Below are 13,316 nucleotides of genomic sequence, written 5' to 3'. Positions count from 1 at the left end.
GCACGCGTGCTGCCCGGCTTTAATAATTGACGATCAAAACGCCCCTCGCCATCATTCGCTGCTCCCTTCTTTCCTTGAGAGCATGGCTGGGCAGATATATTCAGGAGAGTATTCCGGAATGCAGATATCGAAATGCATGTGTTGGAAGCCTAAAATACAGATACTGAGATACATGTTTGACGTAACCTGATATTTCGGGAATACTTTTGCAAAAACATGGAAAAAGTGTATTCCGGTAAGAGATACAGGAATGCATTTTTATGTCAGGGACGCTGATGCCCGGGAAATACATTATTTAAGGGCAGCAAAATACATTATTTAAGGGCAGCACAGTATTGTGAATAATGTTGCAGTGCACTGGATATCAAGCATATCTTGGAAGTCAAGCATATCGCTCGAGTCACTAACGAACACCAGTTAATTAAGAAAACGCATACATTTATTTCACAAACACGATCTCTTTTGCTGAGAATGTCGCTGCGTTAAATGTACTTAAGCAACAACACCTTAATTAAGTGCACCTTAATTAATGCAATTAAGCAACAGCACACAAGGCTCGCGAATTCACGAAATGCCAGGACACCTGAAAAAAAAACAGAGGTGCTACACCGGCCTTGAGACACAGCCGTTTTCATTGGCAGAGGCCGACAATATTGCCTCAGTGACTCTTCCGTTAGCGGCGTCGGGCGCGTTACCACATAGGTCATTATGCGGGTGTGGGTAATCCTATGCACCCTCCCAGTGTCGCCGAACAGCGGCGCGACTACGCTTGGCGTAGCACAAAAAACTTCTTGTTTTCCCTTTTGGAAACGCGTCAGTGCATTTCCGACAAAAAAAAAGTAACGAGATACCCGTGTCCTGCAAAGTGTCGCGATATAATCGATACATCATAAAAGTATTTCACTACTGAGATACAAATATTGTCAAGTGTATCTCAATACAGAAATACAGATACTCAAAAGTATCTCGAAGGTACCATCGCGATACTGCGAAGCCCTGCTTGTGAGGAACAGTAAAGTGCACGTCTGTTGCAGAATCTAGAGCAGTTTGCCGTCGCCGCGTCTACCGAACAAGATGCTCACCATATCCGTGGCACCTGTGCACAGACAGGACTGTAGTGGGTTCGAAGACCATTCCTACGGCGGGCGTGACCACGGTACAGCAACCACCCCAGCCGTGAAGGCGTGAACATGTGGCATGCTGAACGGAACTAGAGGATCGGCTTCATGCGGCAGCAGGTACCGTCTTTAAATGCCGTTGATTTTCGCAGATCGCTGTGCAGAAGCGCGCGAGGCGCCATCTGAGTGCTTAGAGTGTTTCCTGTCATAGTTTCGAAATGTTCCTTAGCATCGCTATCGCACGATCGTGCGAGAGAGCGATAAAATAGTAAAATGAAAGGAAAAAAACAAAATGCCTGTAAACTGCCTCTAACGAGAAGTCACTGTGACACCCCAGTTATTTAGATTCGGAGCACGTCAATAAATTCAACTTTGCACTTCGCGATTACTGCATACTACCGTTCAGCGCATGGTTTTGCTGCGTTCCGTGCAATTGCCGCTGTCTTATTGCAATCGCTGATAGATGCCGACGACACGGGCATTATTTTAGTGCTCCGTATCAGCCTTAACTAACACACGCAAATGCGACAACAGCAATTTTCGCAGCTCTCTTATACAACATGCGTTCCACTTTCGCACACTATAAACAGATACCATAACATAACCCTCAAGAACGTTACCCAAATAATAGTTAAATCCTCAGAAGAAGAAATTGTCATGTGCGAGCATCACATTGCATTCTGCCGCCTCTGTCATTTTCCTTTGCTGCCTTCTGCCGTTTTGGAGGGGGCCGGGGCAACCGGTAGTGCCGGAAGCAAGGCCTCAGAGAGGGAGAGACGTTTCGCGACTTCTCCGCTAGGGGCATCGTCAAAAATACGGGTTACGCGGGAAAACATCTTTTTTAGTTTGAGATGCTTTTTTTGAAGCTCGTAGAGAGTGCACACCTTGTGAACATGTCTGGCAGTCAATTTTTCTGCATAAAAATTTGTGACGAGTACATTAACAAAAGTATCTTCAATGGTGCCGCAGCCTAAAGACATGTACTTGTATTATCTTTGCTCCAAGAGCTATTGTTACTTTTCATTTTGTAACTTTTTTGCAATGCACACATATTGAATTAAACATTCGAAGAAAGTTTTTGCCTTACTCGTATTCACAAATTTCAATATCCGCACTCTGCAAAGAGCCGAATTGTGTACTTTTTCAGTTTCAGCAAACAGAAGACCTTTTTTCACTGTTAGCCACCACAAGCAATCGCATGAATGTCCGTATTGCAGTGGTCTACCTACTATGGTTGCTTGCATAAGTGCAACAGTGAGTCATGGCCAATGTGTTCCTTGGTGGTACACGGCGTTACAAGAAAGATATTTAGTTTTTTTTTTTGTTTTCCATCTTCCAGTACGCTAAGCACATGGGCCTCAAAATAAGTTATGGAGTACTGCAGTGCGCGGAGGCCGAGAAGGCAGGATCAAGAGCTTGAAAAATGTGAAACACCACGCGTCAAAGACCATCATGATGTGTGTTTGTATAAAGCGGCGCACGAAAGCGGACATTCCAGAGAAAACACGAACAAGCAGCGCCAGCGAGCGTATTGTTTGCTTGTGTTTCCTTCTATTTGTCTTGTTCCATATGCTGCTGAACGCAGGCACGATGAATAATTGTCCCCAAATGGCCCAGCTGTCGACCTTCCTGCTTGTATAAAATAGGCAGCTCTACTGCCGCACGATACGAGCCCAGGTAGACCTGCATCTACATGAGTGTATTATAGACTTTATGGTCGTGCCAAAATGGCTGTACACAGTGCTCCACTGTTACATGCAAGATCGGAGCGTGTGACGGCCGCTCAGCGCCGCCGCCGGCTCCAACGACCTTTGCACAGGCGTTGTTGCGTATTCGACGGCAGAACGTCCACGGGTAGTCGTCTAACGCACGACCAACACGAAGGAAGACGAATGCTGCTTTATTCATGCGAAACGCGCTTCTTGTGCGTTTCCTAGCGAATCGGGTTCGCGCTAAACAAATTGCACGATCGCGTTCCGTTGGCGTTCGTTGGGCATGCTACCGACCTCGTGTCGTGGAACGCGAAGAGGGACGCTACGCGCGTCGTGTCTTCCATCTAGCCTGGCCGTTAATTCTCACAGGGCGAGCGGGGAACGCGGTCGATAGGCGGGCGAGAGGGGGGGGCAGCGTAGGAGAGGAGAGAGAAGGGGAGGGGACGCGCATGCGCTGGAGCTCATCGCGGCGTTGTGCAGGAGAGAATTTCGGCATGTCTAGCCCGCGTTTCAGAGGAAGAGTGGAAAGGGGGATGGGAGAGGGAAAGTGGAAAGGGAAAGTGGAGAGGGGATATTGAGAGGGTGAGTGGAGAGGGGAAGGGGAATGGTGAGGGGAAGTGGAGAGGAGGTATGTGGAGAGGGTATGCGCATGCGCAGTGAGGGTGGTCACGCCGCACACCACCACCACCACCACCGCCGGATTGAGCTCGACCTTAAGATACTTCGCATCTAAAAGAAAAGCGAGCGACAGACGTTTAGTCAACGTTGAGCTTGAGACGCTCGGCACATTGGACACACATACAGGAAGGCACTTGGGGACGCACGGCAGACCAATTTTACTGTATATCCAGTTAACAAAACAGCCGGAACCGCACCAAAACAGTGTCATGTTAATCATGCCGTACATGACATGCATGTCATGATTTTCATGCTACCCCCTTTATGTTCGTAATACACTCGCGTCACGCAATATCAGTTTTGTTGTATATCAAGCTAGCGAAACGGCCGCCAGCGCTTCATGAACGTGGCATGTAAGTCATGCCATAGATAACATGCATGTCATGATTTTCATTTTACCACCTGCCATTTAGGTTCGTCGTACAGTAACGTCGCGCGATACCGGTCTTGGTATAAATCAACCTAACGAAGCAGCCGCGAGAGTTCAGCGAGCACGGCATGTAAATCATGCCCTACATGACATGCAGGTCATGTTACCACCAGTGATTTATGTTCGTCATACACTTCCCTATTGCAAAACCTAGCGCCAGTGGGTACCAGCGTCCTGCGCCATGCCTGATTATGGGCCCAGCGTCGCGCTGGATACTGGGAGGCTGGAGCGGCGTTTTACTGGGAGGCGCTGGGTACTGAAGCGCAAAACGGCTCTACAGCGTTAAAACATCGAGGCTTACGTGCCCTACATAAATATATTAGCAAAGAAAGTCATATAGAAAGCATTAGTGCAATAAAAAAAAACAACCCGTATGAAAAAGGACTCCACCACGAAGATTCGAACTCGCTCAATCTTCAAGCGAGTATTCTACCACTGAGCCACGCTGAAACATGCCCCAAGTCGCTGTAAAAGGGCTAGTCAATACAGTAAGACAGCGTTTCGGTTCATATTTTGATGTCGCGTATTCAAGGCAGATGCGATCTTCCTTTCCAAATCAAGCTTGCTTCTTTATTAGACACAAACAAAGGGTTGCTGGCAACGAATGAAATGCCCACAATGGGTAGAGCGCTAAGTCTTTTAAAGGGACTGTCTACCGTCCTTCATCGCTTTACTGTTTTGTACAGCAATAGAAAGCGTACCGTCTGAAGTGTCCAACCTTGCAGCGGTTTCTCTGGAAAGTGAGTAGAAATTTTTAAAACAGATTTTTTTTTTATCTGCGTTCAGCCTTCTTCCATTGGCGTGAAACATGCCCACAACACTGGTTGGTGGACGCGATGACGATTGTAGTGCCGGTAAAAATTAAAAACGAAAGCACATGTGATTTCTGTAGGATTACTTTATTTTCGCTGAACACGTACTATTGTAATGGATGTAACAGTCGTTTTCAGCGCGCTAGCGGTTAAATGATGCCTTATTATACGATTACAGAACACTTGTTTTTCTGTAATCGCAGTCTATGCGTTTATTTTAGCACTGCTGCCGCAATCCAAGCCAAGTCGATTCATCAAAAAGAGACAATATATGCACGCCTTCACAACGTAGCACATGTGAGACATCCTAACAACAATACAGCGGCACAGTACGACCAGCGCGGAGAGCCCCATGGCATAGCGCATGAGTTGAAGCAGAAGAAATCGAAGACGCGCCGCAAGCAGCGCCACCAGCCGCCTTTTTGGATGCGTGAGAAAAAAGAGGCAAAAATTACTCTCTGACGCAACCGAACGGTGCCTCAAGCGCGTAAAATACAATTTCAAGTCATACATGTTTGGTTTTAAGCAAAATGAGTCTACTTTCGAGGATTTCTTGTCATACGAGTGCACTGAACCACATCGCCGTTGGGTGACGCAAGCGGTCATTCTTTCACGATTTCAACATCACATTAAAAATATAGTTACTTTTTTATGGGGCAAAAGCATGCTCGTTGCTGCCGATGTGACGAACGATCTTCTCATTTTCACCACAATCAGAAAAATTTTTCCAAGCGGTAGGCAGTCCCTTTAAGAATTCCCGTCTTAACTCCGAAAAAATATCAAATGGATCGAGGAGCAGGGTACATACAGTTTGACGGCTGTTGCTGCCGATTTTTAATAGCCGTTTCTCGTCCTTGCTAATGATCAACATGTGGGGAAGCTTTATGATGATTCGTTCGATAAGCATGGCCTACATGAATTCATACTGAGTAGTTTCCTCGCGCGAGCGACGATATTACTGCGGAGCTGGCGTGCCTGTATTCTGATTTGCAGTGCTATCGATCGCTACATACAACTCTAAAACCGCTCAGCAAAAACAAATACAATTCGTTGAAAAAAGATGTCGGTGTGTTAGTTCACTAACGCGTTCCAGTTGACAGGTATGTGTTCTGACTTATGAGTCAGAGAAGTACGGGCGAGTGCGGCCGGCTGCTTTCGGTGAGCCTGCGTTCGTTGCTGAAAGCGCGTCGCATCGATGGTCATCGTTCCTTGTGCGGATGCCGTACACAAGGAAAAATGGTTAATTTAGATTAACGGATGTCTAGAGTATACATTACGATAAATATTACACGTTGGAATTGGGTGTACTTAAAGCAAGAAGCGCCGCTGGCATGTCGACAAACTCGGCCGGTACGGTACACTCTTAAAAAAAAGGTTGTAATGCTTACTAAGTTTCACTTACTAAGTGCTTGTCACATATGTTACTACCATCTTAGTAACTGGAGTTAGTAACAAGAGGCTTAGTAACCGCTACTAAGCAAGGATGTTAGTAACGGATACTACCTTCTTAGTAACAGGTGCGACCCTCTTAGTAACAGGTGCTACCCTCTTAGTAACAGAAGTTGCAGCATCTTAGTAACAGATACTACCCTCTTAGTAACAGGTTCTACCCTCTTAGTAACTGAAGCAAGCAGCATGTTAGTAACATATACTACCCTCTTAGTAACTGAAGCAAGCAGCATTTTAGCAACAGATACTACCCTCTTAGTAAATAAAGCAAGCAGCATGTTTGTAACAAATACTACCCTCTTAGCAACCAGTTGGTAATTGATCCTAACCACTTACTAAGTGCAAATAGTAACACGTCCCACACTACTTGATAAAAATATTACGAACTTAGAAACTTCAGTAACATACTAATCGCTACTCCCTCTCCGACTGCGTTAGTTGCACGGTAAAGTGCAGGAAACCTCAGATAATGAGAGGATCCCAAATATAGGTGAAGTGCGGCTCGACAACTGGCGCTCTTATGCTTGTTGTTGGTGAAAGGCTTTCTGCAGACATGACGAAAACCACAAGTTTCATCGTCTAACATGCCATAAAGACATAACTTTCAGCATGTGATCCACACACTTCAATCTTTATTATATCAGTTCTGCTTATTGCACATTGCTGTCAGATCAACTCTTGATCGACGAAATCGTCCTTAAAAGTAGTGGTGCTCTGGGCACACTTGGTAGTCCACAAAAGTACTCGAGGAGCGTTAAGGTGTTTTTGTTACTCTACGAGTACATGATGTCTAGTACCCAATACAGTTCCATGATAGCCGTCAGGCCGGCTATAACATCGACGACAAGAATGTTGAATGCCTCAAACACTACGGTCATTTCTTCGGCCTCTCTGATACTTGTTCCCTCAAAACGAAGAGCAGGGTAGATGTCCTGTAAAGTTAAACATTAGTATTAGCCATTAGCAGAATCAAAATGCTAAAAAATTGAAAACAGCAAAATTTTTTCAAATGGTGACAACGAATAATAAAAGAAACAACAAAAATGAGAGTTGACTTCTGACTGTAATTTCATTGCACACGAAACGTATATATTGTCACGGGGTCGTGATGCGGACGAAGGAAGCAGTCGAGCTGTCGAAGATTAAATCTTTATTTGGCTGAACTTGTGGCCGCGAAAGGAAAAGACACTTTGCAAGTGATGTACAGCCGCAGCCACGTCTGCGTATAGCGCGCGAGCAGCCGGCCTTGCTCTGCGGCTTGACACCTTGCGGCCGTTGCGGGTTGTGACGCCGCGTGCACAGGAGCATGCGCGGCCTTACAGACGTGCAGGCCTGCTCTGCACGGGTGACAACGTTGGCAGGTGTGCTTGTTTAACCGAAAATATGCGCTCGCTCAAGGCACTTTGGTCATATCTATTTCATAAGAAGAGGTGCGTTTCGACTGATAACACACGCTGCAAAACGACGCACTCTTTGTGGCCGTTTTGATTCTGTTGCCGTCTAGACTTTTTTTTTTTTACGCAGCTGTTGGCATCATCATATCTTCATATAATCGCATGCCCCAAAAAAGCCACAAAGCTTGCATCGTTGATGCAGGCTCGCTATATCCATCAAAATGCGCTTCGTTTTATGAAATAGATGTGACGAAAGCGCCCTGAGGGATCGCGGATCTTCGGCTAAACAGGCACACTTTCCACCATTCTCACCTGTGCAAAGCAGGCCTGCATGTCTGTAAAGCTGCGCATGCTCCTGTGCACACGACGTCACAACCCGCAACGGCCATAAGGTGTCGTGCCGCAGAGCAAGGCCGGCTGCTTTCGCGCTATACGCAGACGTGGCCGCGGCTGTACATTGCGCTGTTAGTGGCGAACAAAGCGATGTCCGTCGGTCAACTGACAGGCGGTAAAGCGCGTTTGTTTTTATACATGTGCGATCGAAGATTCCAGCATTATCAGTGGTGGCCGCGTAATCACTCGACGAAGCGAGACTATTGGCGTCCAGCGCGCAATTATAACGGAATGATCTACAACAATCGTGAAGCTTCCAGCACATCGCGCCGTGGTCTGGGCGGAGTCTTGTAAACAAACATTGCGGGTGAAACCCGAATACATCAAGATAATACGCATGGCAATATACTAAGAGAAAATTTATCAACGGAAACACTAAAGCACGACATGACCTTCTGGCATGACCGCACGTGCTCATCTAGAAATGACAATTCCCTCTGCGACAAACAGATGCAGAAGGAATGCTCATTTCTAAAGAAGCAGGCATGGTCATGCCAAAAGGTCATGTCACGCTTTAGTGTTTATTATAATAGGGTTTTCCTTAACATATAAACTTTTAGGGTGCAATGAAATTTATGTCAAAAGTTTCTATCGTTCCCTTTACCATTGTCTCTCTGCAAAAAGAATTGTGCTGTTTCCTTTTCAATATGCTTTACTTTACTAATCACTTTACTAAATAAAATGTAAAGTCACTTACAGGGCCCTTCAGAAATTTAGGCTTCTCTTTCAGCAGCAGTGGGAGGAGTTCTATTAAGGCAACTGCAAATCGATCTGGAAAAGGATTGTTATTGCAAAATCACAGCAGTAATACAAGGAGAACCTAGAATGACTGAACATACTTTACATATACTTACATTTACGGCCATTGCCTTCCAGTTCTTCAAGCTCCTCCTCGAGCTTCTTCACCAGGTCCTTTGTTGAACGGCGAGTTTTTAATAGCTCCAGAATCCTGGGTCCAAAGTTGTTGAAAAATTCCAACAGATTTTTTTCCATCTTGATGCCTGTTATTGCTGTAAATTCTTCATGAAGCTATAATCATAGAAGTATATTTAAATCAATTTCCAATTATTAATCTGGGCAACAAGTTTCCAGCTAACATAAAAATGCAGTGAAGGTCAAAAAGACACTTGGCAGTCAATTCGTCATAGAGAAAACAAAAATACACATGGGTGTATCTAGATATTTACAGAGCAGGTCCAATTTTTTTGGCTGAACACATTAAAAATTTTTTATATCGCGAAGTGGCTTATTTGATCAAAAGCAAGTTTATTTGCTTCTGCAGGCATAGTTGTTGTCAGAATGATACTAACCTAAAAAAAATGTTTCAAATGCAGTTTATGGCGTCATTTCAGTGCTCACATCAGAGTGAATGCGAATGGACAATGCCCAATATACCTTGATGCATTTTCAGATTTGTCCAAATTTGAGCACGAAAAAAAATAGATTCAAATATTTAAACAAGCCTATTCAAATCATCAACACCACGTGTCATTTGCTACCGAAAATTATTTTTTTGGGCAACATCATAACACATTCCCGAAGAGTTCTGTTGTAACTGACAGCCATCATGAGTAAAAAGAAAAAAGATAAATAAATGCAAAAGCAAATATATAAAACTAAGCAGACAAAGTTGTCTCAATGCACGAGTCATTTACTGCAATCTGTTTTGCTATTGCCCTTCTGGAATGGTTGCGTAAATATGCTATTATTTTACATGTCGGCCAGTGTTTGCCCTCTGAAATGAAATCAATTTAAATGCTTTGTCAAACAAACAAAAAATAAATAAAAAAGCCAGGAGTTAGTGCCAAGTGCTTTCATAACAAGGGTAGCGCCTTAGGCTTGTTGGAAATTCATGACAGTAGAATACTAGCGCGAGAACACATGGACAGGAGAGTGAACGACACACTGCGCTTGTTACAACTTAGTTTATTGCTGCAGCCGTAACATACACCTAATTAAAATAACATGAAGGTGTGTAACATGCACTTAATTATATACATGAGGAGTTGCACCTACATGTATTTAAGCGCATGTTACAGCTGCAGCAATAAACTATGTTGTGAGAAGCGCAGTGTGTCGTCCACTCTTTTCTTCATGTGTTTTCGCGCTAGTATTCTGCTTTCATAAGCCTGGTAGTCAAGGATTTGGGACTGTATAATGATCGTATCGAACCATCCACAGGACGCTTTTTGGTAAACTTTGTTAGAGTGTCAACATATTTAAATTTTAAAACAGTTTTGGAGCCAGTGGTCTGGAAAGCAGAAATATGCTCGAAATAGCTAAGCAGACAGCCTCCTGCTCCTCAGCATGCATTTAACATTACAATGAGGCTTTAAGTCAGTAAAGAATGAATGAATAATTCCTTAAAAACTTGACCATAGCACTGTTGTGCAAGCAATGCCTGCTTCAATGTAGTACAGCTAAAGACCCACTAACCTGTTTACAAGCTACTTTTGAAAACCTATCCGAGTTTCAAAAAGACAGCTGGTAAATATCGTAAGTGAAAGCATGCAATGCAGATGCTGCATTCACATTATACTGACCATCTCAACATTTCCTAAAGCGGGATACTTTTCAAGTATCTCAGCTGTTGTTGGCAGTCTATCTTTCATCTACGACCTCCTTGAAGAACGTGTCTGCTTCATCGATTCGCTCAATTTCTGGAGGTCCGGAGCACGCCTCGAGATCTCTTTGGACATGAATTCCAAGTGTCCCATTAAAACATCTTCATCGTGGTCATCATATGGGATGCTTGTTGTCTAACAGGGTAAAAAAAAAAGTCGCATGAACACTTGTATAAGGCAACCATCGTCCTCCTAGAGTTAGGACAACATGCTGCTACCTATGTCATTCACCCCCCCCCCCCAATTTTTTTTTCAACTGGGGCTTGTTGAAACAGCAAAAGACAGCTCATGCGGAGTGACGTTTTAGTGCTAAAACACTTCACTTACTCAAGCGATGATGAAGCCGTAGACTGTTATTAGCAAGCTAAGGCACATGCAAATGTTACTTGTAAAACATTGAAATGAACTTAAAAACAGAAATTGCTACCCCGCAGTGTTGCCGTTTAGTTTGTGCAGCAACGGCACTATCTTGAGGTTTCCGTTTTCCGTAGGCCTCCTTGGCTGCCTGTACAGCAGGCACAGTACTCAGAGTTCTTCGCATGTACCCGAATTTGTACTGGATGGATACTTTCCAAGAGTCCTGCAAATAAGCATATTGGAGTTTGGAAGACTATTTACATAGAGATTACTTAGTGGTCTCATTGAAGTTCATGCTACATAAACAAATATTTGAGATAAAAAGAAACATGATGTTAGGTGCAACATATTAAAGGGACACTAAAGAGAAACAATTAATTTGTTTAGATTGATAAATTGTGCTCCGAGAGCTATAGCGTAATTTATTTCACCATCATAGGTGTAATGATAGAGGAGAAAATTGAGTTCAAAATTTCATTTTTAAATTTTATGTGCGCACGTGATGTAAAATATTTCAAAGCGTATTGTATTTTGGTAGTGCCATTTTTTGTTGGTTTTTTGTTGTTGGTTTGTTGGTAAACGGAACATGACGACATATTGAGCGCTAAGAGACAGGGACATGAGAGAGTGGACAACACAATGCGCTAACTTCAACAATTTTTATTTTCAGGAAACGCCAACCTATATATCCGTGCACAGTGGCGCCACCAGTCTATCCACTAGCCAAGCAGAAAAGCCCTTTCCCGATCTAACAGGTCAACTGACGGTGCACTTACACGTGTGTCACCTTTGCGAAAGATAGCATCAGCTTCAATCATCTCTCGCACGTCTTTATCTTTATGTTTCGCCACCGCAGGCCTGCTCCAGTAGGGCTCGCATTTCTCACTGACCCAGGCTAATACTCAATATAAAACATTACAGTAAGCACGGACAACGATGATTATGTGATTATGTAGTCTAGATGTTCCGTGGCAGAACTTGAGCCCACGTATGTTTTACATACTGCTAGACGCGTTTCTTCGATGACAAAACACGTGCAAGAACCAGTAGTACACAACTTCACAAATATTTAACTTTCTTAAAACAAAAAGTAATTTGATAAAACTATCTCCACGAGTAGATAATTGATGTTGCTAGTAAATGCGCTATTTAGCATAATTTTACTAGGACAACCTCAGTGTAAAATTTACGACTAAACAAGAGCAAAAATTACCTTTTTTGCAACTTTGTCGCCAGCTGTGCAAGCCATTTGACAGTATATGTGTCTCAAACTATTTTTTGTGTGACAGTAAAAGTTTCTGACACTCAATTAATACAAAATATTGCGTGTCACCGAATGCACTCTATCTGTAACAAAATCCCAAATAATAACCATATTGTCCATATTTAAGGTAACATAAAAACCCATGCAAACGTAAAAGTTTGTTAAACCTATTTTTAGTGAAAAGCCTACCATCATTTTGTAGGAAAAATTTTGTCCTAACTTAATTTAGAAAGACCAGATTTTTTCACAACGCGTGTTACAAGCTAAGTTTCAAGCTTTTCCGAAAAAACTCAGGTGTGGCTTGCTGCTCTCCAGTCAGTCAGTGAAGAACTTTGTTTATTGATCCTGAGGACCTTTTTTCACCCAAAAATATTTCGGCGGGCCACTTCTTGCTTTATATGGATGGTTCACCGTTGATATCGCAGATGGTCGAGCGCCAAGGCTCGTACAAGTTTGCGTTGAATGACCCATACATTAGCTTACCGACTTACCCAACTCCAACGCACACCACATTTACATGACAAAAAAAACAAAAAATACTGCAAACCACGATTCTAATGTGCACTTGTGCTCCTTGACCCCCCCTCCCGCCCCCCCCCCCAAAAATAGTACTTGTTACTTGTTTGTGCTACATTCTATGTTTAGCCTTGTAGCTCTCAAATTTTTGTTTTCATTCTTTAATCCTAGTTTTTCCATACACATACATTTTGCTTTTTTTTATTGACATGACAGCAGTTGTTGGTGCACAAATGAGGCACCAGCTACTCCTTAGCTCTAGAAGTGACAAAACATGCCACAAGCCAGGTTCGAAAATTGCACGTAAAATAGTGCATTCCGCGTGACACCAGAACGTTACTAACTAGCACGCAGCACACACAATATGCAATTTTAATAACACCGTGACAGTCCGATATGTCTCGAGAAATACAAAGAATATAGTTATTCAAACATTCTTATAAGTTTCACTGTTTTCTTTTCCAGTCAATTTTTCTTTCCACTGATAGCATTATCGTATCTGCCAAAATTTTCTGTGGACATTGCGATATGCCCAAATAGTAAAAAATTTCACTTACCCAACCAGTACC

The 13,316-nt window shown here is 43.4% G+C and overlaps 1 protein-coding gene across 3 annotated transcripts; it reads right to left on the bottom strand.

Moving 5' to 3' along the window:
* Window positions 1-6,811: 6,811 nt before the first annotated feature.
* LOC119390689 (uncharacterized) lies at window positions 6,812-11,830 on the bottom strand. Of its 3 annotated transcripts, none has more exons than XM_049414147.1 (5): window positions 11,744-11,830; window positions 10,530-10,745; window positions 8,841-9,015; window positions 8,684-8,757; window positions 6,812-7,131 (listed from the first exon to the last, which is right to left on the bottom strand). In XM_049414147.1, the coding sequence occupies exons 2-5, from the start codon at window positions 10,596-10,598 to the stop codon at window positions 6,973-6,975; spliced, it is 477 nt and encodes a 158-aa protein (XP_049270104.1). In that variant the 5' UTR covers window positions 10,599-10,745; window positions 11,744-11,830; the 3' UTR covers window positions 6,812-6,972. The 3 variants fall into 3 exon arrangements, with proteins under 3 accessions (XP_049270104.1, XP_049270103.1, XP_037514311.1); XM_049414146.1 differs by lacking the exon at window positions 11,744-11,830 and adding an exon at window positions 10,938-11,737; XM_037658383.2 differs by lacking the exon at window positions 11,744-11,830 and adding an exon at window positions 11,038-11,737.
* Between the last annotated feature and the right edge of the window lie 1,486 nt (window positions 11,831-13,316).

Source organism: Rhipicephalus sanguineus, chromosome 1 (assembly GCF_013339695.2).
Source record: "Rhipicephalus sanguineus isolate Rsan-2018 chromosome 1, BIME_Rsan_1.4, whole genome shotgun sequence".
Lineage (NCBI taxonomy): Eukaryota > Metazoa > Arthropoda > Arachnida > Ixodida > Ixodidae > Rhipicephalus > Rhipicephalus sanguineus.
Note: the sequence above shows the minus strand (reverse complement) of the source record. Positions and strands in the feature narration are given on the sequence as shown.

Coding starts and splice junctions, on each gene's coding strand:
- LOC119390689 (XM_049414147.1), bottom strand. CDS start 10,598: ATGAAAGATAGACTGCCAACAACAGCTGAGATACTTGAAAAGTATCCC. Junction 8,758..8,840: donor GGAAGGCAATGGCCGTAAAT/GTAAGTATATGT, acceptor ATCCTTTTCCAG/ATCGATTTGCAGTTGCCTTA. Junction 7,132..8,683: donor CTAAATTTCTGAAGGGCCCT/GTAAGTGACTTT, acceptor TTAACTTTACAG/GACATCTACCCTGCTCTTCG.